Below are 23968 nucleotides of genomic sequence, written 5' to 3' on the forward strand. Positions count from 1 at the left end.
TTTTCGTCATTATTTTAGTGCTGACCAAATAAAATGCAGTTTTCAATTTTCGTTTTTAAGTTTTTTTATTTGGTCAGATATAGTTTCATTTTTTTTTATTTGGTTAAATGAAAAAAGAAGACTATAGGTTTTCGTAGACATATTATTTCGAGGGATAACATCATTTTTTGAACAAATGTATTTATATAAGAAGCAGATGCAATTATCGTTTGATCTTTTATTCACTCGAAGGACATGTACGATTTTGAAACAGTTCTTCAAGAAACCATACTCATACCATGTTATATGGATTGTTTGTTACAGTGTACATATTTTATATAGAAATTTTAGTTGTTAAATTATATTTACCACATGTAATCAACTTTATTAAAAATATTAAGACTTACCAATATATTCTTTCAGGTCGAAAACGTGCATTCCTTATTTAAAAAAAAGTACAAATCCTCATATTGTTAACATCAGTCCCCCACTGAATTTAAATCCATTTTGGTTTAAAAATCATGTTGCATATACAATGTCTAAGTATGGAATGTCTATGTGTGTTCTTGGAATGGCAGACGAATTCAAAGAAGACGGTATTGCTGTTAACGCCGTGTGGCCTCGAACTGGTATGTTGCTAAAAACAGAATATATAAAACACACGTTTGAAGTATTTAACAGCTTATTCCCATGATTAGCGATTTACACAGCGGCAATCGAAATGTTGACCGGCCCAAACTCTGGCAGCATTAGTAGAAAACCTGAAATTATGGCTGATGCGGTTTATTCATTGATCTGTAAAAACAGTAAATCACTAACAGGACAATTTTTAATCGATGAAGACATATTGAGACGAGAAGGAATAACAGATTTTTCTACATACGCTTTTGACCCAGGTACGATATCAAAAATATTAGCAATTTATCAGATGATCTTGAGTAAATAATTTGTCCTTAACCTTTTCGCTACGGCAGTGTGCTCCGTCGGAGTGACACCGTTGAACGGGCCACCGTGCCGCCGGAGTAGCGGCACTGAACGGAGCACTGCGCCGAAAAGTGTGCATGTTGCGCTTAGGTAAACTGGTGTTCGGACTTACATCTTTCGGTGCAGCTTCGTCATTCTCCGGATCGCACGATTCTTTAAGTATTATACAACAACATATTTGGAGATTTTGCAATTATTATCAATAAAAACATCGCAGATCTCATGGTCAAGTGGTATCACGCGGATGTCGTCTATAGGCGGCGCTCGTACATACAGGTCGTCGCGCGGATGTCGTCTATAGGCGACGCTCGTACACACAAGTCATCGCGCGGATGTCGTCTATAGGCGACGCTCGTAGCGAAAGGGTTAACACCATAGTCGGCCGTAGTCGGATAAGAGGAAGCTGATCCACCTTGCCCCTATCCAACTCATATTTGTAATATAGCTGCTCCTTGATATGAAATATAATTTCGTATAATATAAATCATCAAAGAGAAACTATATGGCAGTAGAAATTGTAAACAAAATTTTAAACAATATTTTTCTCGATTCCCGGGTGTGGATTGCACAATTAATTAAATGTTCAGTAATTTATTTAACAAGGATTCCTTCAGCTTACGTATCGGAAGCCATGGTTTTATCTCTAAAGCACCCTCTTTTCTGTCCAGTTGAGACATGACTAGAATATCGTGAGTAACAATTCACGTGATAGCCTGCTTCGGCTGCAACTAGGTACAAGACACTATTCACTCTTTTTGCGACAATGTCACCCCATTCGTCCTTTCTGAATGCGGCTTTTTGCAACACCTGATATTTTACAGTCTAGCAGCGAACTTCGTAAGAAACATTACGTTCCTCTACAGATTTTTTGTTCTCCTTCTCTATGTCATGGAATTGCCACAAAATAACCACGCGTTCTTAAAATCAAATTGTTCACACCCGCTCCCCCGTGTTCCTGCTCCACTTTCTTCACCTTTCGGCAGATAGAGACGAATATTTCCTTCCTTTATGTACTCACGTCTACACACTTTGTGAACTTCAATCGATTTTACAGATTCCAATTGTTTGTGTTTCCCATCTTTCCTGGTTTTGCTTACATTAATTAACTTTTCTAATCCCCATTCAACAAGCACTGTCTCTCCTGAAAATGTCTTTTCACAAATGAAGCACTTGCTTGTTGAAGCCATACTTAATTAACGAATCATTGTTACTTGTACATGATACCTTCGTTATATACAGTATTCTAACTTTTCTCGCGTACCGGCCCTTTCCCCCTTGTTCGGTCGCGTCGTATCGCGCAATCGGGCGGTCGCGAGGAAGTTAATTAGATTGCCTCTTGGCAACTTCCTGGATTTCCTTTTGGCAGTCTCAGATTAGCTAGGGCTTTCAACGGAGCAGAGCCTCAGCCTCTAAGCACTTTTCATCAGTGAAAGCCGTATGGTAGGGAATCCAGGAATTTTATATGTTTTATCTGAGGAAGGTTCGGTCGTGGACTCGAAGTTATAAAGGTCTCCGTGTGTCTTTCTGTCGCGTCAAGTATGGTGTTCAATTAAATTTCTCTGTTTTTGAAAATTGTAAGTCTAATCGAGATTTATGTGTGGGCGGGCTCCACGGTCACACCTTGTGCAACGTGTTCCCGTGACCCTTTAACAAAGGGGGAACGGCGCCATGCCGTCACGCCCTCGGTGTGTAAGTGTGAAAGAACGTTGTATTAAGAGTCTGGATCATCCCGTACCTCTAGTCACCTGGGGAACATCGCGATGACGTCACGCCGAGGGGCAGGTACAAGTCCGACGTCGTCGTCCTGGTTGTATGTTCTCCCGTCGTCCGGCTTCGTCTCAAGCGGCTATACACCCGGGGAACGTCGCGATGACGTCACGCCGAGGGGGCAGACGCAAGAGCACGAAACCGGCCGCGGAGCGCCTCGCTGCCGTGTGGAAGGGGGAGCGGCTCTATGCCGTCACGCCTCGCACGGCAGGCGAGTTGGCTCGCCGAATTTCCTAAGATTTTCGACGATAATTCCCGGAAGGGGAATCCGTCTAAATGGCCACCGTTCGTAGGTGGTCCGAGGTATCCCTGCCGGACGCTTTGCCGGACTTCTTTGGGTGCTCGGTCTCACCTGCCTACTAAGGGCACTGAATTCTAATTGCTCGTGAGGAGCGGCCCTGTCGCCTTGTCTCCTCGAGCCTTTTAATATACCTCTTGCCAGGGGATGCCTGGCAAGGGTACCGCGAAGGTAGGATACTGATCTGGAGGAGCAGCGCAATGCCACCACGTCCTTTCTGATCGTTCTTAACCGGTCGAAAGAGCCTCTGGATGTGGTGTATATACACACTAAAAGTTACAGTATATATACACTTTGTGCACAAATAGTGCACATACGCTTGATTTCGGATTTTATGTAGTGACGACTTAGTAGATGATCGATTTTCCTTAGTATCGCGCCGATTCGTGGCCACCCTGCCAAGATGCCTTATAGTTTCGTAATTCCCGCTTTCCGCCTCCTTTACCAAAGAAACGCGGTTCGCAGGGTGCCGGCCTGCTGGAATCAGGAGTAACATGTAAAGACCGCGGATAATTCGTCCGGACCGGGTCCATTTCCCTTAGGCGGTACCGTCCGATCCGCGGAGTTTCGGCGACTTCCGTCAGGTTGCGTCTCGCGTTCCAAAACCGGAATTCGTCGGGAGGAGATTCTCGCACGCTTCCATGTATCTTACCCCTCACGTTTTATCGAAGGTATCGTTGCTATTCTCGCCGGAGGTTGCCGGAGGAATTAGCGCGGCCACGTGCGCGTGGGTCAGGGTGCGCAAGAAGTATAGGAGCCATACCGCGGTCCGGTGCAACCGTCCCGTACCGCTGCGCAGTTACTGGGCGCCGGATCCTTATCGAGGCTCCGTGGGGCACAAGATCTTCTGACCGGGCGTTGTCCCTTTTGGGCCTCTACCGGGGGGTTACCAATCACGGCGCAACCTAGTTAATTTGGTATTTCCTTTCGCTACCTCTGTTCAGTTCGACAGGTGTCCCTCGTCCCGAAATTTGTACCACGGACGCGCCTGTTACGTGGAGGTTGCAGAAGGCCCAATAAAAGACCCCGACGGATGGTTTATCGCACTGATTTTGTTTCATTTAGCGAACCTTTTACGTTACGCGAATTTTAAGGACGACGACACCTCGCTCGATTCGTTATTACACCGAACCCCCCGGCTCTATCGTGCCGCGAAGGGCGTAAGGTCCTCGCGGGACTGAGTGGCTGGTCGGATACGCCCGGGTGGGCCCCGCCTAACGGACCGAGTCGGCTTGCTTGCTACCGAGTACCGGGATCCCGAGGTGCGCATGTGCACCTGGCGCCCTTAACCCTTTCGCTACGGCAGTCCGTTCCGCGGGAGTAGCGCCACTGAACGGGGCACCGCGCTGCACCGTCTCGCGGACACCGACTATAATCATCCGTACACACAGCACGTCGCGCGGCCGCCGACTATAGTCGGTGTCCGTAGCGAAAGGGTTAAATAAATCGGGCTCCTGGAAGAGCCGATGATCAAGCTTGACACCCTTTTCCTAAATAAGACCGGGCGTATGACGGTTTGACGGTCGGGGAATAGAAATTCCCGTCGCAAGATATAGAATTAATTTGTACGGGTAATATACGGATATCCCACTTCGTGCGGTGCCTGGGAAATTACTATTCTTTTAATTATTTAATTCTTTCGTAAATTTGTTTGTTTTGCTAATAACTGACTTCCATTTAACTAGAAATTATCTTTCCTCAATGACTTTATTCTACAAAGTGTTTAAGATAACTGTCATGTTCAATCTCTGATTTTATGAGTATGCAAAGCTAACAAAAAAAAATATTGCTTACAGCGAATCAGGATAATTTAATGACTGATTTTTTCCTGGATATATCGGAATCTACCAAATCACCATCTGCTGAACGTTCTGAAGTAGCCTCACCAAAGCATGATGTGACGTCTGATTTTGGAGACGGGAGAATCGCAAAAATTTTCACTGCGATTCATGCCAATTTAAGTCCGGAACTTGTTACTAAGACTGGAGCTGTGTTCGAATTTAATGTCAAAGGTAATGTTATTATCCCAGACAGCATTGAATATTAGTTAATATCTGGAGAATATGTGAAAATGTCTGAAAATATTGTGGATGTCAGTATGATATTTCCAGAATGTTCTGTGAAGTGGCAGGACTCTGCCGTCACAAGTCGGGGCGAAGCGGGAACGGTGAGTACCAAATTATTTGTTAATTCCTTCCAGCATCGATTGGCGACGCTCGGGGTTTCCAGGAACCATCGATAATTGTAGGTAGCGGCGATTTTGTTTAATTGTATTGGTTAAGTAATACGTCGGCTGGCTGACCTACCGTGCAGCCCCGTGTGGATCTTCGGTTACTGTGCCGCGTAGAGGAGGTTTTTGGGGATGGAGCTCCCATCTATCGGGCAAATTAGCGGCTTTCAGCGGAGCGTGGACTTTTAATCGGCGCGCCGCGACACCCTTCCCGACATCTAGCGTGGGCCTAGTTAATCGCCTAGCACCAAACAATCTCGCGGTCGCCAGAGGAATTCGGGAGGGGGTTTTCCGTAATTCGGACGGTCCTGCCGGCTCTCGGAGCTCATTGTTCTGGATGTTCTGAGTGTCGCCGGTATATGTGAATCGTCCGTTCCTGAATTCCGCTGCCGACAGGGGAAAAACGCTGTCGTTTCCGCTTGCTCCTGACGACTTGGGTGAGCAAACCCGAGCTGAGTTCTATTAGAGTTCTTTTCCGTTGCCGTAAAATTTGATTGTCAGTAAAATCTCCTTGGCGTGTACCCCTCCCGCTAATTTCCGATTTTGTTGCGCGCCTCGCGACCGCCGCCGGCGATGCGTGCCAGAAGCGTAATTGTCCGGTACACCCGCGATCCCGTGACGGGTAGCTCACGTGCGTTCCTGTTTGTGTGCCGCGTTTGTGATCCCGCAGCTTTAGGTAGGATTCGCTGCTCCCGGCGTCGAAAGTGACAGGCCGCTGACCGAGCGGAGTCCAGTAGAGCATTGTTCTCTGAAGGGTTGGAGGAGGCGTCGCAACCTATCCCGTCGGAACCATGTGGCTCCCGTTTTAAATTTTCGTGCCGGCGTTATCCCGAAGTCCGTTGTCACATGTCCGGTAATTATTAATTATTGGTTGTATTCGCTAGTGACCGAATAAAAAGCTACCGCGCCGTCTCCCGGAAATTGGGGTTTAGTGTTTTCTTTTCTTTTGATGTCCCGTCCACCCGGTCTATTTCGCGTTTAGCCTGGACGTCCTACCCCCCGCCTCTACCGAGCCGCGAAAAGTCGAGACGACTTTCGCGGGGTTGAGTGATCGGTTATGGGGGCTGTTTCGCGTCCCACGACGTCGATTTTGCCCCTCGCCGGGAATCCGGGGACCGCGGCGCGCTTCCTGTGCCTGGCGGCTCGATAAAAATAAAGCAACCCTACGTTCGTAGAGCGAACTCCCTTCGACCGACTCCGCGAAGAACCGAACCATCTACGGACCCTGGTCCGCCTCATTTTGTGGAGTGCGAGCCTCGCCGAGAAAAATCGCGTTGCAGTTCATAAACAGATATTTGTAAACCAATATTTTCATAATATTTCTGGTATACTGGAAAACAAACACTTGAAAAATAACATTAATGTGAAAAACTAAACACCAAGGTAAAGAAACGGGAAGTTCTTTAGTAATATATGTTTAAGTGTTAAAAAATAATCTAGTTAGATTTAATATATTTTGTGTAAGGGAAGCATGGTTTACATGTCTCTTCGAGACTGTCTTCGGTACCTGAAATTGGCCTTTCAAAAATAGGACGACTGAAAAAATTTACTTTCCATCATAGTTTTTGTGTTTTATTATTTTATAATTAAATCATCTTGCACGCAATTATGGTCAGTACCGACAGAAGAAACACAAACAAATTTGTGGGAGACAATTAAGAATGGATGATAAAATAAAAAATGATACTAAGTAATAAACAAGAGCTTTATTAATCATTGGTCAATTTACCTCGTGGGACACTTTGCCCCGGTCTCCTCTACGACGAGACCTACATCTCTTCTGACGACTCTTCTTATATTGTTTGCGATGAATTGTGTCCAACGAACTTTCCGGAGATGCTTCAGTCATCACTTAAAAAAGGGGGGGGGGGGTACGTGTTAAAAGCAATCGGGTCCCAGTGTTCGTTAGAATAACCAAGGCCAGAAACATTGCCCCCGAACGTTGTGTGTGACTTACATCAGAATATATCTTAATTATGATTGTTGTCGAAACGTAGCCTGAGGCTGAATTGATCATAAAAAAGGAAGCCTTCATGAAAGTTAGTGAAATAGATGCCCTATCTCAATTTAAAAAATTCTAATTTTTACAATTACTTAAACTTGAATTTTTTTTTCCGTAGCATTTAGGTAAGCATATTTCTAATTCCCCCACTCATAATTAGTAAACCCTTGGTGTATAGAACTCTGTAGCGCCTCGTTTAAGCTAATGTGTGTAAAGCGCGTTTCCTGCATCACTCGACGCTATGAGTTTGTCGTTCAAATGTGTTTGTCTCGAAACTACCGAATTTTTTTATATGTTTTGATATTTACAATACTTTTAATGGTAATAGCTTGAAAAATGCGGTGCATACTAATGAACGCTCGGATACGTGTTTTCTTATTTTGGCCCTAGATAAACCCGTACAAAGCTTACTAAAATTCCCGACTCGATCGATCGGACTCCCTTGCAAGACACTACTGCATATTCTGAAGTATGAAACACCCGATTTAGTTCATAAGAAGGATCAAAATATATATCCTCAACACTAACTGTACCACCGACCGGTCCATTGATCGTCTTTAAATGTATTGGTAAGGGGGTTATACATTGTCGGTACGGTTACTGTTAATACATGACAGATTAGGATTATTTTTAATACTTTATCTATACATGGCTGAATCTAGATGAACCATTGATTTACAATATAATGTAGTGAAATAATGCATTTCATATATATATATTATTTTTAACATTGCTTTTTGAAAATTCTAATGACCGATTATTACTTATGTAGGAGATGAAGCTGGTACGTGGTTTCTGGACCTTAAAAATGAGAAAGGAGCTACAGGACGGGGAAAGCCTAGCCATCCAGCCGATGCTGTATTCACTATGGACTCAAAACATTTTTTTGCAATGTTTTCCGGTAAATATTATTATTCAAATATATGCTATATAATTAAGTTCATTCTGGATCCCATTTAGAAAAGCGAAACTTTTATATTTGGTTTTATTATCTGCAAGTATTTATCGCACTAATCACTATAATAACTGGATATCTGCTACTCCCCAAAATAATGTGATTATTTAGAGTGACTACAGCTCCTCGAATTCCTCATTCGAAAATTTCTCCTTCGAAAATAGAGTGTAGTTCAAAGAAGTATCTATCTATGTGATTAAACTCGAAAACTTCATATCAAGACAGCTCTTTTCGCACATGCGTAGATTTTACTTACTTAATACTGCTGATCACATTCGGTGGCGCTGTTGTGCCTCGAATTTGTCGGACACCTCTCCGTATGGAAAAAACCTCCGGGTAAGAAACCTGACAAAATACAGGATTGCTACGAATCATTCTTATAAAAAAATTACTATTTCTTGTCTACATTATGCTTTTGCAAAAAAATAACACTGAAATCATATCACGAAATCAAGTATATTGTAACCTATCTCGCTGACCCCCCCCCCCCCCCCGTCGGTCGCGCCTTGTCACGCACTCGGGCACTTGCGGGGAAGTTTTTCTCTTTTGTCTTTCCGGCCTATCCTGTATTTTCTTTTCACAATCTCAGATTAACCCGAGCTTCCAACGACGTACGCCTCAGCCACAATCAGTTTTCATCAACGAAAGCCGTGTGAAAGGGAATCCAGGTTTGGATTTTAGGTTTCATCTGAAGACGGTTCGGTCGTGATTTCGAAGTCTGTCAAGGATTATATGTGTCTTCCTGTCTCATTGCGTGAGGTTTTGAGCGAAACTGGTTTTAAGCTATGCCAGATCTGTGGATGCGGGCTCCACGGTCACACTTTAGTGCAATGTGTTTCCCTGACCCTTAACACGTTCCGTGCCACGTGTATCACCGATAATACGCGTTAACCCCGGGTGGTACACGGCGTGGCACGGAACGTGTTAACCGAGGGGAAACGGCGCCATGCCGTTACGCCCTCAGGTGTGTAAGTGTGCGAAATTCGTACCTAGAGATTGGCTCGTCCGCGCACCGATTACCCGGAGGCGTGATGGCATGGCGCCGGTCCCCCTATGTTAACCGACCACCCGAGTGCGCGACAAGGCTCGATCGACTGGGGGGGGCAAGAAAAGTTACATTGGCACCCGAACAAGGACTCGAAGCACAGAGGGTTGTACTCTTCATTAACATAATTGTATTCTTGAGATCGCGGGAACTAACCGGCGGAATCAAGATCCACGTATTAGAGCAACGAACTGCAACGATTTGGGGCAGCGAAACCACGTCACTCGGCCGACTGTTCAAAATAGGTGTTTCAAGGTCCGCGGCTCATTAGTAGTACGTGTCGCGAACCCAAAACGTACACTTTTGCAACAATCAAAGAAGCAAATGAAAGGGAACCTTTCTCAATTTTGCTCAGCAAATAACTTATTCAAGACCCACGAAAAATGACGGAGTAAAAGTCAAATCGGAGCCGCTAAATCGCGTTCGGTTGTCCACCTGGATAAATACCCTATTCAACCAACATGGCAGACGCAAGGAACAACTATGAGGAACCACAGGCAGCGATGGATGAAAATCATCAAAGCAAGGAGAGAAGATTCCCAAACTTCTAGAATGTCACTATGGGAAGAAGGACCGGGACGGAGGCAGCAGAACAGGAACCAATCGCCATCACATGGAACGACATTGGGGACCTCTGACGGCGCCATCAACGAGCGCGTACAGCGGCATGGAAATCAGGTTCTGACAACAGGCGGAGGAACTTCAACTAATCATGACGTATTCCCTAAATACGATGTAAAGGGACATCGCCAACCTAATTCTTCGGACCGCAAGTTCCAACGGGCGAGCTAAAAGACGCAGGATCACGTCACCGGACCAACTGTCAACCCGGAGCAGCAAGAGGAGCAATGGACCGTAGAGTGCACCTCGACTCATGCTACCAAGATTTAAAGACACACCAGGGGAGAGGCCGATCAAATTTTTACAGGAATTGAAAAGATATAGGAAATCACTGGGACCGGCCTACGACTTCAAAACGCTGGTAACTCAATGTCTCTGTGGTGCAGCCAAGGATTGGTGGATGCTTCAGAAATACAACGTCGAAACATTAGACCAATCCCGGCAGCGGTTTAAAAGGCGCTACTGGAACGAAGACATTCAATTTAAAACCCGCGACTAATTACAATTCGGGATATATAACGACGTCAAGAAAAGTAGTAGAACAGAATACGCGATACGGCTAATAGGCGTGGCTCGCGAGGCTGACCCACCATTGAGGGAAGACCAAGTAATTAATCGATTAAGTCGGCACTTCTCCGAAGAAATCCGAGTCGCCGTTATCTCAAGAGGGATCACCAAGGCCGATGACTTCCTAGATATACTTGAGCGTTTTGATCAGTCCGGAGGAATAAACGCAAAGAGAACACCACGGCCCAGGCCCGAAGGAAATGCACAAGCGACGAACGACTACAAACCGTTCATCCCCAAGGGATCAAATTCGGAGCGGAGTGAGAACTACAAACCTAAGCAGCCGCCACCGAACCGGTCGGACAACAGCAGGGGCCACTGGGAGAAAAAGAATCAAGAGGCCCGGAAGAATCTGCGAGCACTAGTCCAAACCGAAGAACACGAAGCAAACGCGAACATCACCAAGTCGTCGGGAAACGAATAAGCACCATGCCCCAACATTCCCCAATAACCACGAGCGCGGTGCGACAAATCAGGGAGGATACCCGAGATAACCTCCTAGCCGAAGAAATAGGAGAAAGCAGCGAAAAGATCCGATACCCAGTTCTACATATAAAAATCGGCGCAATCGAAGTTGACGCTCTCGTGGATATGGGATGCTAAGTAAACGCGTTTTCCGAAGAGTTCGTAGCAAACAATCAAGCACTTTGGAGAGATGCCCATATTACCTGTGGCCGGACTGACGGTAAGAGGTGCAACTGAAGGAAAATTTTTTATTTCTCTCGATGCTACAAACGAATCCGGAAGAAGCTCTGTACCTGCGAAAACTGTCAGAGGGACAAAGTGTACATAATGAGATCGTTCGCCATCATCTTCATGAAGCCTCGGGAGTTAGCGGCAATGGACTTTTACGGACAACTACCCATCGGAAGATGCGGCGTCAAATATATCCTGGCAATCATTGTCGTTTTCTCAAAGGTAACTGCCTTATACGCCCTCAAACGAGCCACCGCGGAAGCTATTCTAAATTGTCTACGCGATTGGTACATCCCAAGATTCGGAAAACCTAAAAAAATCCTGTCGGACCAAGAGACGCAATTCACCACCGATAAGGGGCAGGAAGAACTGCTGCACAAAGGGATTCAACACATATTAACATCAATACGTCACCCGCAGACAAATCCAGTGGAAAAAATCAAGTGGGAATTAGCGCGCTAATTTCGAACGTTTCTCGAAAATCGACACAGACAATAGGCTGATTGGCTCGAGGCTCCAGAAGACTGCGTCAACCACGCATATCATGAATCAACGGGATGCATACCGATGCAACTGCATGAAGGAGTTCGACCACCTCGACCATGGAAACAGTGGTTAAAACTCCATCAAGAGAGCATGACACACCCCGAACGATTAGTCTTCGCATATGGGAATATGATACGGAAAGGGCGTCGATGAGCTCAACGCTTCAATCGACAACACAAGGTCACCGAATACAAAGTCAGAGCCTTGGTGTTAGCGCACGCATTAAACGTTTTAAAATCAGAAGGGAAAATTTCGGTTAAGTTCCTGCCATTTTACGAGGGTCCATATAAAGTGGCGCGGAGAGTAGGAACCTCGTCGTATGAAATCAAAAACTCGGACACCGACATGACCCGGGGTGTGTACCATACGCAGGACCTCCGACCCCATATCCAGTAAACAGGTAGTAATGAGCGACCGAAGGAGACCAGGGGCGCGAGGCATAAGCAACACCGGACTCGCCCAAAATATGAGAAGAAATTTAATAAGAACGACGATGAAGACGACCAACCGATCCCGGAATCAACGGACGATTAGTTGAAATCGAGATGTCGAACAAGGTAGATCAGAGCACCCGAACCGGAGCACCGGAAGGGTGAGAGCGGCACACGGGGCCGAAAGGAGTACCGTACGGTGCAAACAGTCGCAAACGGATGAAAAGACATTCATGGAAGCGGCAATCCGAAGGGATGTAATAGAGTATGCAGGAGGAGAAAAGATCCCGGAGGTGCCACCCTATCCAAAATATGTAACATAAGGACAAACTAAGCAAGAGCCAGCTAATGTAAACTGGAAAGGGTAAAGAGAAAGCCAGTAGCCAATGACTAAAGTTAGCGCACATCGAAAACAGGGTACTCAAGGTAGAGAAGATCGACCCCCAAGGTCCGGATACATTACCGCACCCGCATGGTCACCGGGTCGCGGCCACGCATCCCCGCGGTATATATGCTCGAGAGCGAGGAGGCGGCACGACGACGGCGCCACAAGCTGAAAACATAAGGCATTTCCTAGAGATGACCCAGGATCCTTCCTTACGGTGGTCAGACCAGTTGCCGGAAAACCAGCTGCAAGAATAAAAAAAAAGGGCTCGCCGTCACTCTATTACATTATGTAAAGACTGAAATGAACACTACATTGAGTTATGGTTCTTTCCTTCTCTCTGACTGGACAAATAGGAAAGGAGCCATGGACCGGATTCAGGGTCCGATCGATGACCCCTTTGGAAGGACCATGTAACGTATCGGAGGAACCTGACACAATACCTATGAGTCACCATTAAGATCTTGTCCCAGCGAAGACTTAGTTTAACACGTTAAGTGCCCAGCCCGTTTTGTTTGCCGTTCCGTTCGGGCCCAGACTGCGGCAAGAAGTCTGCGGTCGGTCCCTGAGGACCGGCTGGGCTTGAACAGAGTCTAACGCCGGACCCTAGGGACCCAATTACTAACTCGCAATAGAATTCGGTATCTACCTTCCGGCAACAACTATCAAATTCTAACACTTCAAGTATGAATCACAACTCATTAGCCGCCCTTGCTGAGTAAGGCAAAGCGCACCTTGCTAGCAAAGGATCCCGCGTCAGCATTCCACAATTGATACACGGACGTATCTCCATTACACTTCCGCGAGGCGCCAGCGCGCGGCCTACAACGTCCTTGTCTCGACTCGCGACGATCTGCTTAGCGCAGCACATATTTGCACACCTTACCTCCATGGACATTGTACCCCTCATATCATAAATAGAACTGTCTCATTCAATACAACACAACAACTTGGTTCTCCCGAAACCTTGAAATCCTCCTGTGTCCTCATTGCAACTTTCCAACACCCTTTGAGAACCGAAAAACCTATCGATCCCACCAAAGAGGTTAACCTAGCCGCTCAGGTTATCCTCTCCATATCTCTCAAATAATAAACTGGTTACGCGTGCGTACGAGTTAATATCTCTACAAACAGTATACCGCTCGGAGAAAGCTCGGAGAAAGGGAGGATCGCGATGCCTCGTGCCGCGCAGACAATGTTTCGGTTTCTTATGCGTCTGACTGGGTTGCTCAGCTGATCGAGGCCTAAATTTCTAATTGAATTCGGGTTTCGATATCCCAAGCGGTCTGAGATTCTTAACTAACTTTGATTATTAATTGTTCACTCGTTTTCACTATGCCGAGCCGGATTTAATTTAGGATAAAAATTGAACTCTCAAATTCACGCTTTATTTCACAAGAGTATGCCAAATGTTCATCGAATTCGAATAGATAGGATTCAAGGTGTGGGTGGGAATGCGTTGGCTGTCCGTAGCAGTTCAAAATCCCGTTATTCCCGTAATTTCTTATTTTTATACAATTCTCAAATTGACTTGAATTATTTTATTGTATTCCTAGAGCACTACTCTACAGGTGTTAGTTCCAACTTAATTTAGGTTATCCAGCTTCGAATATCCACTGGCTTAGGGTTTTCCAGGTTTGATAGGATGTTTGTGACAAGGTTCTTGTGCACTTATTCGTGCGATGATTCTTCTATCCAACTGTGGAAGCTCGGCAGATCGGAGGCAATCACAATGGTAGAGTCCGAGCTGTCTTTCACAATTGTAGATCGTGTTGGGTCCCACTTCGGGGTTGTCGTGCTGACAAGGCCACCAAGAAAGTACGGATCGATACGAAGTACGGATACACGTCCCTTGTATTCCTTTTGTTTGAACCTGCTTCGATTGATTTCCGTCAATCGAAAGTATGGCTCTTTCCTTTTTCTTTTTTTTTCTTTTAGTTTTCACGTTCTACCATTCGTTTTTGGGAGATGCTGCAGGAGCACAATCCCAGGATTGGGTTCAAAAAGGAATAGAATTGGGGATGCGATGGCTACCACAATGGCAGAGATCGCTGGTTTTTGGGATTTAATTTAGGATTTTCCGCCTATCTGTAACTTTTTAATTCATAAATGATTCGCGGATTCCGGCTTACTCCGGTTTTATTTCTATTTGCTCGCGTTTCTAATTTCTGTCCAATTAGGGACTCGAATTTGCTCTGGTATTACCTACTTTTGGGTGATTGTCCCCATGGAGAATTGAATTGATTCTGTCTTTTTGATTTTGACTCGGGGTCTCCCGGAGTCTCGCGGACTGTTCGCACCGCCCAATTATTTTCTTATCGCGCAGGCTTCGACTTCGGTATCGTGCAGGCGCTCCCGAATTGCCCCGTTACAAGTCGTTAGAACATATACATAAACACCTTCAAATAAGTCGTGCATTATGTCAACTGCAACATTATTGACGACGTGAAAACTTGACATTATGCCAGTCGCATGGTTCTTTTAAACCCGTTTTAGAAAAATCACGAAACTGTAAATCATTTTTGTAATGTACTTTCGTTCTTAAAGTTTCTTCATTTTCTATATATTGCATTTGGCAAACTTCCTTCACAGATTTGCAAATTCGGCAATAGTTGTTTGCTTGAAAACATTCTACAAATCCGAGAATACTATGGAATCCAAAATTATCTAATATCAACGCACATTCGAAACAAACAGTTTTCCTTATTTCATTATTCCTGATTGAAATGCCGGTGGTTTGTAAATTATTCAGTTTTGTGATAAAACCGCTAAAAACAGCTTCATTTCCAAAAATCTTCCGATCATCCGAATGAAACAATAGTATTAAGTAAATATGGTTTAATACTGATCTAAACTGCTCTGGAATGCACGGAATGGACACATACAAGGCTCCTAATGTATAGATTCCTGCGTGTGATCCTAATAGATTTCCAGTTTCAAAATCGTCGAAAAATATAAATAGTGGCAGTACAACTTTTGCACCATGAATTTTTTATCGTTCGTTCCAAATAATCACGTTTTATGAAATTGCAAAAAAAGCGCTGAATCACTGATAGATAATTCGTGAATATAGTTTTTAATAGATATAAACATGCCGGGAGTTTCTGAAATAGAACATAACGTGTCTGCTAACGATATAATTGTTCCGGTCACATTTTTCGGTTCAGATACTGTTTCACCATTTACTTTACTTTGCGTACTGCCTGCCCCGATGACGTATTGAGGGGAAAAAACAAAAGAATGTTTTTTTTTAATACTGGAAGATTTTATATTCAGAAGTGAAATTTTTTTAGAGGGTTTATCCGATCAAGCACGGTGCCAATTTGTTGTTCAATTGAAACGAATGTATCTTTTTCAAACTCCACTTCATTGTGAATCATTTGTTTAATAGCAGTTAAAAATTTATCTGTCAAAAACGAATACAGTTCTTGTATCATAAAATGAACGGTATTTCTTGGCATATAATTCTTATCGTACATTGAACACAATAATGCAGTTTCAAACTGTAATATAAAAAGTATCATAAAATGAACGATATTTCTTGGCATATAATTCTTATCGTACATTGAACACAATAATGCAGTTTCAAACTGTAAATCGATTTCACCAACTTCAGCTTCAGCTTGTATATTTGTTGCTAAAGTATCAGCCTCTGTATTGTTTTCAACAAAGATAGAATGTGTATTTCATTGGAAGTGTGTGTTTAATACTTTGTTACTGATTCGACTACATGAAGCAATGGCATGATTTGTTTTTATATGCTTTCTTAATGAATTTATATTTCCGTTAATTCTTCCGCAATCATCGATTATACACTTGTAATAATCTTTATTTTGCATTTTGTGAATTACTCTACAATGGAGAAGAAAATTATTAACGGTAGTAAAAGTACTAGTACGTTTAAAACAATTCATGTTTAAAGAGTTTTTGCAATTAGTCGTCATATGATATTGTCACGTCTCTCTTTTCTGCTTTTTTTTTTTTAATAATGAATACGTACAGTTATACCGTCAAACTTTTCGCACGGGATCAGTTACTTATGTCGATAAAAAACTTTGCATTATTTGTTTTCTTCGAGTGCTGCGATTAACTTGTTAATGCAAACATAATTCAATCGACTATCAGTAATTCCATACACATAGGTTTGCATAAATATCCGAACGTGTTTACATTCAACCGGATACTTCACACGAAATGCAAATAACGATTTAAAGCAGACATCGAATGCTTTCAGCGGAGAAGGTAATGCATACCTTGCTTCTTCAATTAGAACCAACGAACTGATAATATTATCAAGTGATCCAATTATTACCGTTAATGGTTGATCATTCAGTTTATGCTTTTCCAAAATAGCATGTCTTTTCTCCAATTCTGGCTGCAACTCTTCTATGTCCTACAAATAATAGAAAATATCATCAAGAACATGTTAGCAGTCCCAACATCTGAATTATTTCGAACAATTTGTACTAAAACATCCAACTAATTTTTTGAATTTCAATTATTCGAGCCCTAACTCATTGAAAATATTCTATTAAATTCCTTAAGTATATTCCAATTAAGATTAATAGCTGAATGTATCTTACTGGTATGTAGAGAATAAATCCTCTTTGGGTGTCTATTTTCGATGATCTCCAGTGGCTACTGTTATGTCCCACGTAACGCTCCCTGCGCGTGCATCGGCCCGCGTATCGCACTAGCCCGGGAGGCCCAGGATTTTTCTTCTTCAAAATAATAGACTCATCTAGTCTAAAATTCGTTCTTTTCAATCCAGACAACCGAGGGCCCCCCATTTTAGTTCTCGCGACAGGCTGTCACCACGCTACGTAAATAGTAGATAAGTCGAAAGGGGTCCCGAAGACCTCGAGTCTAGCTGCTCCCCGTAATATTCAAAATATTTAAGAAAAGGGGTCCCCGCGATGGCGGATACCACCCTTGCACGGGCGAGCTCGTGAGTCCCGGCAGAACGGTGACATTAACAATCTATCCCCAGAAAAGTAACATTAATTTCCTTCTCCCGAGGACACTTCTCCAAAATTCTTCGCTCCGAACTCCTCTTCCTAAAAACGTATTTTTCAACCTCTTCCTCCAATAAGAGATTTTTTCCTAACCCTACTCCTTTCCCTAAAACATAGTTTTAACTCTTTCCTCCAATGGGAGATTTTTTCCAAACCCCACCATCGGGGACTTAAGTCATTTTCATGCCCCACTGCCGGAATTTCGGGACTCAGGCGTCGGGGGTGGAAATAGTATAAAAGCTAGTGTTTAAGCAGCGAGCGTCAGTTGCAAGATCGGAAGTTATAAGATTAGACACATTGATATAGATCCTTTTTTTCCATACTATCACTAGAAGTTACTCTCAAAGACACACTCGAAGACTCTCTTGAAACTCGAAACACTCGAACTTACTCGAAACTCGAATCTCGAATCTCAGATCTCGATCTCAAACTCGAACTTACAATCCGAACTTACGAACTAAGACTCACTCTCGTTTGAACTAATCTCTAAAGCAGATTCTTACGCCTGAAATTTTGTTCGAGGAGCAAACGAAATTCTTCAAGGAAGAAACTAAGGTATTTAGAAATACGCACACACACATACACACTCACGCACACATTTGTATATCCTCACGTTTATCTTTTGTACAATAAACCTAGTGAAAACGAAACTCCATTTCTCTCCTTTCTTTACACCAATAACGATAAAGTTCGCATAGGACTTGCTGAGGGGCCCACAAAATTCCTATCTCCCCTTTTCCTTTCCTTTTCTTTAATTGTGAAGGAGGGCGCGAAGCCTTTGTGCAGCTTCCCTTCCTCTCACGGAATTCCTTCCCTTTTCCTTAATTGTCAAGGAAGGCGCGAAGCCTTTGTATGGCTTCCCTTCCTCTCACGGAATTCAACATCCTTTTATTCCTGTCCCAGACGTAACACTACCTGCTTTCTTTGATTTAAGTGAAACCGTCCCTACTAGTAAGGGGAGTATCAATAAAGCTAGTATTTCTGCGACGGAATCTATAAAACTATATTTTCATTTGAAAAAATTGGATTTATGTACCTAATTATAAAGTAGTCGTTACGTCCACTTAAAAACTTATATACATCATAAATAAAGATAATATTGCGCTATTGAGTTAATACCTTCTTTCATTAGTGCATCATATTTCATGAATAACTCGGTTATTTCTGTATCACTGCCTTGTTTTGCTAAAAAATATTTGTTTAGCAATTTTGCTCTGTTTCTGGGAAAAAAACTAGACATGATTACCAAAAGAAAAATGTATGTTGTTGTATGATATTGCCGATGAAGTGCACTGATTACTGTTGACAGGTGTCAAACTCATACAAAACAAAAGTATGGCGTGTACAACGTAACTTAATATGCTCACTAACGCAATCTATGAGTTTTTACGTAGGCACCGTTTACGAAATAGTCATAACCCGGTAAATCGAAAGATAGCCATGGAATTCCATAAATTAGCACGCGATTTTGACATACGCTTGAGAAAGGAAGTCCTGAGTCGGCCTGACTAAGATCGCGCCACCGACCTAAGTAGACCAGGTCGCGATCAACCGGGCCTAAGTGCATCCTGATGACTCTGCAGCACATCCTACACCCTTGCAATCACCGCGCTCATCTAGATCATGGAACCCCCACCAATTGGAGTCCCAAATTCACCGATAAAAACCAGCAACCACTTTTGGCAAGGAGTTACAAAAAGTCAGGACGCACAGAACGGTTCAGAGCTCAGTCTTGCACCGAGACTCGCGACCCATCATCATTATCGACCGCGAGATTGGAGTCCTTGGTTCTCGGATCGTAGTTCTTAGCGAGTCCAAGACCGAAACTATCGAACACGGAGGATCACTTGCACCCCGAGCTACAGTTGGGCTGCTCGGTACTCCGGCGATCCAAAAGCATCAAGTCAGGAAGGGACGGTGACACTACTACATCCGTTGGACGGGAGGCTTTGAGGAGCCCTCCAACCCTAGGGTGTCACCAAATTTGGCCGCTGATTGAGCCAGGTGCAGGTCCTTTCGCAAGCTCGGGTCACTTTCATTTTTCATCCTAATCTCATCTTTCATCCTAACTAGAAATACGCGAATTCCATGCCTAGCTCTGGATATCCGGATAGATTTAAGTCCTCTTGCATCTCCGTCCAAACATTTCAATATCTTACCTTGCGTTAGAATCACCCGAACCTCGTAAATTCTAAATCCAAGAAACGTCATGTTAGCATATTAAGGGTCCAGTGACCTACACAACGCGGAACGAAACCGAACCGTAAGAATTAGACTCGAGGACCCTGAGGGACTCTCACGACTTGTAGAAGTACCACCTGACAAGAGACAAATACAATCATCCTCGTCAACATATTGATAACTTCCATTTTCTGAGCCCTCCTTAGCTCCTCATTCCTATAAATCCCACCAGAGGATTTGGTCTAGTCGCTCGGACCAGCTCCTCACAACAATATCCATACCGTTACGTAGTCGTACGAGATAAGACCTCTGTAGGCGAAACCTGAATATTTCCCCCGGCCTCGCGTCCCCGCGGCCGCCGCGTAACAGAGCAAACAGCGAATTTAAGCTTATACACCTTGTTGACGCCAGGCTTCGTTGCCGCTAGATTACGGCGCTTAGGCGCCCCCTTAGCGGCACGGCGTCGTTTATTTCATATTTTTCACCCTCGTCGGTGATTGGTCGGCTACCCGGTCTCGATCCTCTTGCAGGTCTTTACGGGATAACCACGTTCTTGTCTTGGTCGCTCAGGCTCGTTAAGGCCATCAGCCCGGAACGGACACGCCGTCGGGCATTACCGGCGCCACAGCCCGATGCCCGTCTCACTTAGGAGACACCTCCAACCGCGAACCGCGCACCCCGATCGGTCCACCCCGCGTCGACCCCGCCCAGCCAAGGGGACTTCCAAACCGATCCATTACGGCCCAGCCACCGGACCCGGACACGGCTACGCGACCCCATGGAGCACAGCCCCAAATGGGGTGCGCCACACACCCGGGCCACCGGCAGCGCCGATCCCGAGGCACCAAGGCCCCATGACAGGCCGGCCTCCCCCGAGCGGGCCCCGGAAGCCGACCGGGGAAGAAACCCGGGAGAACCACGGCCCGGTCCCACCAACCGCTGCGGCCCGCCGAAGTCGTCTTCCTCCCGAACCCTCGGTGCCCAAGCGGCGGTCCCCCCGGGCCCGCCCCGCACGATTACTTGAGCTTCCATCTTTTCTCGTGGTGTCTCCTCAGCGGCCCTCCTAGGACAGCCGCTTCGATCTTCGTTTTTCTTACTCCGAAGCTACGTGCACTGCACTCGTACTTTACACATTTTCCGCCGTCTTCTTTCTTCGTCGACAGCACGCACTTCACACTTTCTTCACATTTTATCGTTCCGCGCTGCCCGAACGATCACTTACGACTCTCTCTTTGCCTCGCAATCGACCTAAGTCCACCAGTCATCTCCTTTCATCGCCACACATCCCCTCCTGCCGGAAATCCCGGCCAACCCCTCAGACAAACGAATGCTCTACCTGAGGTGCGGGTTCTTGCGTAATTCCCGCGGCTGGTGGCCCCCCAAGCGACCCAGCAATTATCAGATGATGTCCATCGCGTCGGCAACACACCTGGTATTTCTGATGTTGGATTGTAAATTTATAACGTGTTCCAATTTGCGGAATCATCTAAAGCGTTGAACACTTCTTCGTCGATACGTTGTCTGTAATTGTGTTACTAATTAATCAACAATGAAGGAAGAAATCGAATAAATTCAGTAAAGGTTAACCGTGACGTCAGTCGATAATCTTCCACCAAATAAAAAATACCAAACATGCACGACTCGGGAACTCGCTACGGATGTAATACATTAAAAACGACAAATATTTGTTTTATATAAAGCTTACCTTGGAACGATAGCTGTAGATTTTCCAACCTCCACTCTTGAAGTTTATTTTTTACAAAATCATCCATGACACTGAACTGAAACTCGCTCCCCTGAAGTAAAACTCGTCCCTTCGCCCCCTCGCTACGCTGAAGTAAAACTCGATCTTAAATCCGATCGAAAACCGAGTCTCGAAAACGACCGAATGATGCGTCTGCCGAACTCACAATGAATCCAACGGTTTGCTGGACTGCGCAACTAATGCATGTCATGACTCGAATGCTTCTTGCGCCGCGTCTTAGACGCGCAATAGGAACAATTAACAGTTCACGCTTGTAAAAGATATTGGTACTACGGTATATTTTACTGTTTTTTTATAGAGTTCTAGCTTTTAAATTTTACAACTGTGACGGTCATTTTTTACACGTGCCGTTACACGTGTAATTTTTACTCTCAAATGTTGTATATGTCACACTGACAGATGCAGATATAACTACAATTTATTTACAAGAATCCTGTAGTTGCTGCTGCAATTGCAATGGTCAAAAGGACAAAAAATTATAATTACATCTACAATAATTGTTGTTAAGGTTACAACAATACTTTTACACGAGAGCATATGTAATGATTACAATATTGTTTTTCTGCGTGTGCGAAATTTGGTCATCGCCGATTGATATAAATCACTTTTTACACCACCTTAAAATTACAATGAATTAGCAATAATAGTTCATTTAATTTTTGGATATTTTAACTGTATGTAATGTTTCTGAATCATATTATGTTTAGGTAAAATGCAACCAACAATGGCTTTCATGACAGGCAAGTTAAAGATCAACGGGAGTGTCGAGAAAGCAATGAAGCTGGAAAAGTTGATGACCAGCCTCAAATCAAAGCTTTAAGGGAGTCGAAACAATCTGTTGCATTCATGTTATGAATGCATTTCATGAAATACGATGATAAGAAAGAAAGTCAATCCTGGATAACCCTTGTAAAAAGGAAAAGGTCTTCGTCGCAGCTTTCAAGGGAAATGGAATGGAAACAATAATTTCACGTACTAACTACCTATTGGTAACAATGCGTTAAGTTTAAGAATATACTTTTCTTATGTTTATAATTTTCCATAGGAATCATTAATATTAAGTCGGTCCATATGTTCATGCGTTTTTTTTTTAAGTAATTTGTTTTGACGGATTTTTTACGTGTTATATATATATATTTTTTTTTGTTAAGCCCTATCTTTCCTCTACGAATTACATTAATTTCTTCTGAAAGAGAATTTAACTTTAACTCAATTTAGCTCTGTACAAATATGCATCTTTGACATGATCTTCTCGATGAGATGTTGTCTTCTTTTCATGGCTCAGCCATTCCTTTCTCTGCTTCATATTAAAGTATACACATAATTTTTCATCGCCGACGACGATGCGGTAAAGAAATCTCTGCGTGTGCCCATCAGTAGCCTTGTTTCGAACGAGCAAATTGGCAGCGACAATGAAGCGTTGAATTCGATTGTTTTCGGTCAAAACGTGTGGCACCCAAACACGGGCCAACAGGTCGGTTGGAACATGGAGTGCTGCGAGATCAAACTGTTAGTCTTTGAATCTCAAAAATCACTTCTGAGCGGTTCTTTCTGCTATAGCATCCTCTCCGTACACGGGAAAATGTCTTGAGCAGCTTTAGCCGCTTTAAACCGCTAATTGAAGGCGAAGAGAAAGGGATGTAGAAAATGATTATTTTTTTTTACTTGGCATTCTATTGTTATATAGGGTGCAACAGAAATGATAGAAACGGTTTATACAGCGCTATCTTGTAACCTTGTTAAAAAGAAAAGGAGTCGAAAAATCTTGTACAATTTTCTCTACAGTGCATAACTTTCATGTAATAACTAATTGAAGCATAGTCAATCAATCGTGTTCCTCAATGGAACGAATTCGGCTGTTTGCGGCGTAACAGTCTTACCGGCGTTCTCTCCGCTATGCATTCCGTCGGGGAACGCGATTGATTGGCCGTGTTTCAATTAGTTATTACGGAAAAGTTATGTATTGTAGAGAAAAATAGTAAGAACTTTTAGACTCCTTTTTTACCAAGGATAGCGCTGTCAAAACTGTGTCCACCATTTCTGTTACATCCTGTCTAGCTGATTAAATTTTTGTATTTTGATATCTTGATTATTTGAGATTTTGATACCGAGTTAATGATTAGATAGTTAATCCTTAAAGTAAAGATAGTTTTTAAAAAATATATGTAACGTTGCCTCAAACAGATAATCCGTCAAAATAAGACTTTCAAAAAATCGTATAAAGTCATATACCAACCTAATATATAATTCGTGCCTATATTAAGGAAGGATCCCAGTGAGTAATTATCCAGTTCTGTATTCGACTTCTAAGATTGAATTATTTAAAATGGTATAATTAAGTTATTAATGATTTAAGTAACAGGTTCAGTCTGCGAAGAAATGTACATATAAATAAAACGGTCATTGCCAAAAACGATATATTTAAAGAATAATCATTTCAAATCAATAACTTCCTCAAATTAAGAAATAGATATACCACCACGAAATAGAATATTTTGCAG

At 43.6% G+C, this 23968-nt stretch overlaps 1 protein-coding gene across 1 annotated transcript; it reads left to right on the forward strand.

The window, feature by feature from the left end:
* Positions 1 to 402: 402 nt before the first annotated feature.
* On the forward strand, positions 403 to 23885 carry LOC105697782 (hydroxysteroid dehydrogenase-like protein 2; the record flags this gene model as incomplete). The annotated part of the gene is given in 5 exon segments (XM_023433144.1): positions 403 to 608; positions 678 to 875; positions 4825 to 5040; positions 8033 to 8161; positions 22175 to 23885. Coding segments are annotated over 5 exon segments (862 nt in total), but the record flags the coding sequence as incomplete, so codon positions are not given.
* Between the last annotated feature and the right edge of the window lie 83 nt (positions 23886 to 23968).

The sequence above is a fragment of the Orussus abietinus genome, unplaced genomic scaffold (assembly GCF_000612105.2).
Source record: "Orussus abietinus isolate OABI.00-Male unplaced genomic scaffold, Oabi_2.0 scaffold590, whole genome shotgun sequence".
Classification (NCBI taxonomy): Eukaryota; Metazoa; Arthropoda; class Insecta; order Hymenoptera; family Orussidae; genus Orussus; species Orussus abietinus.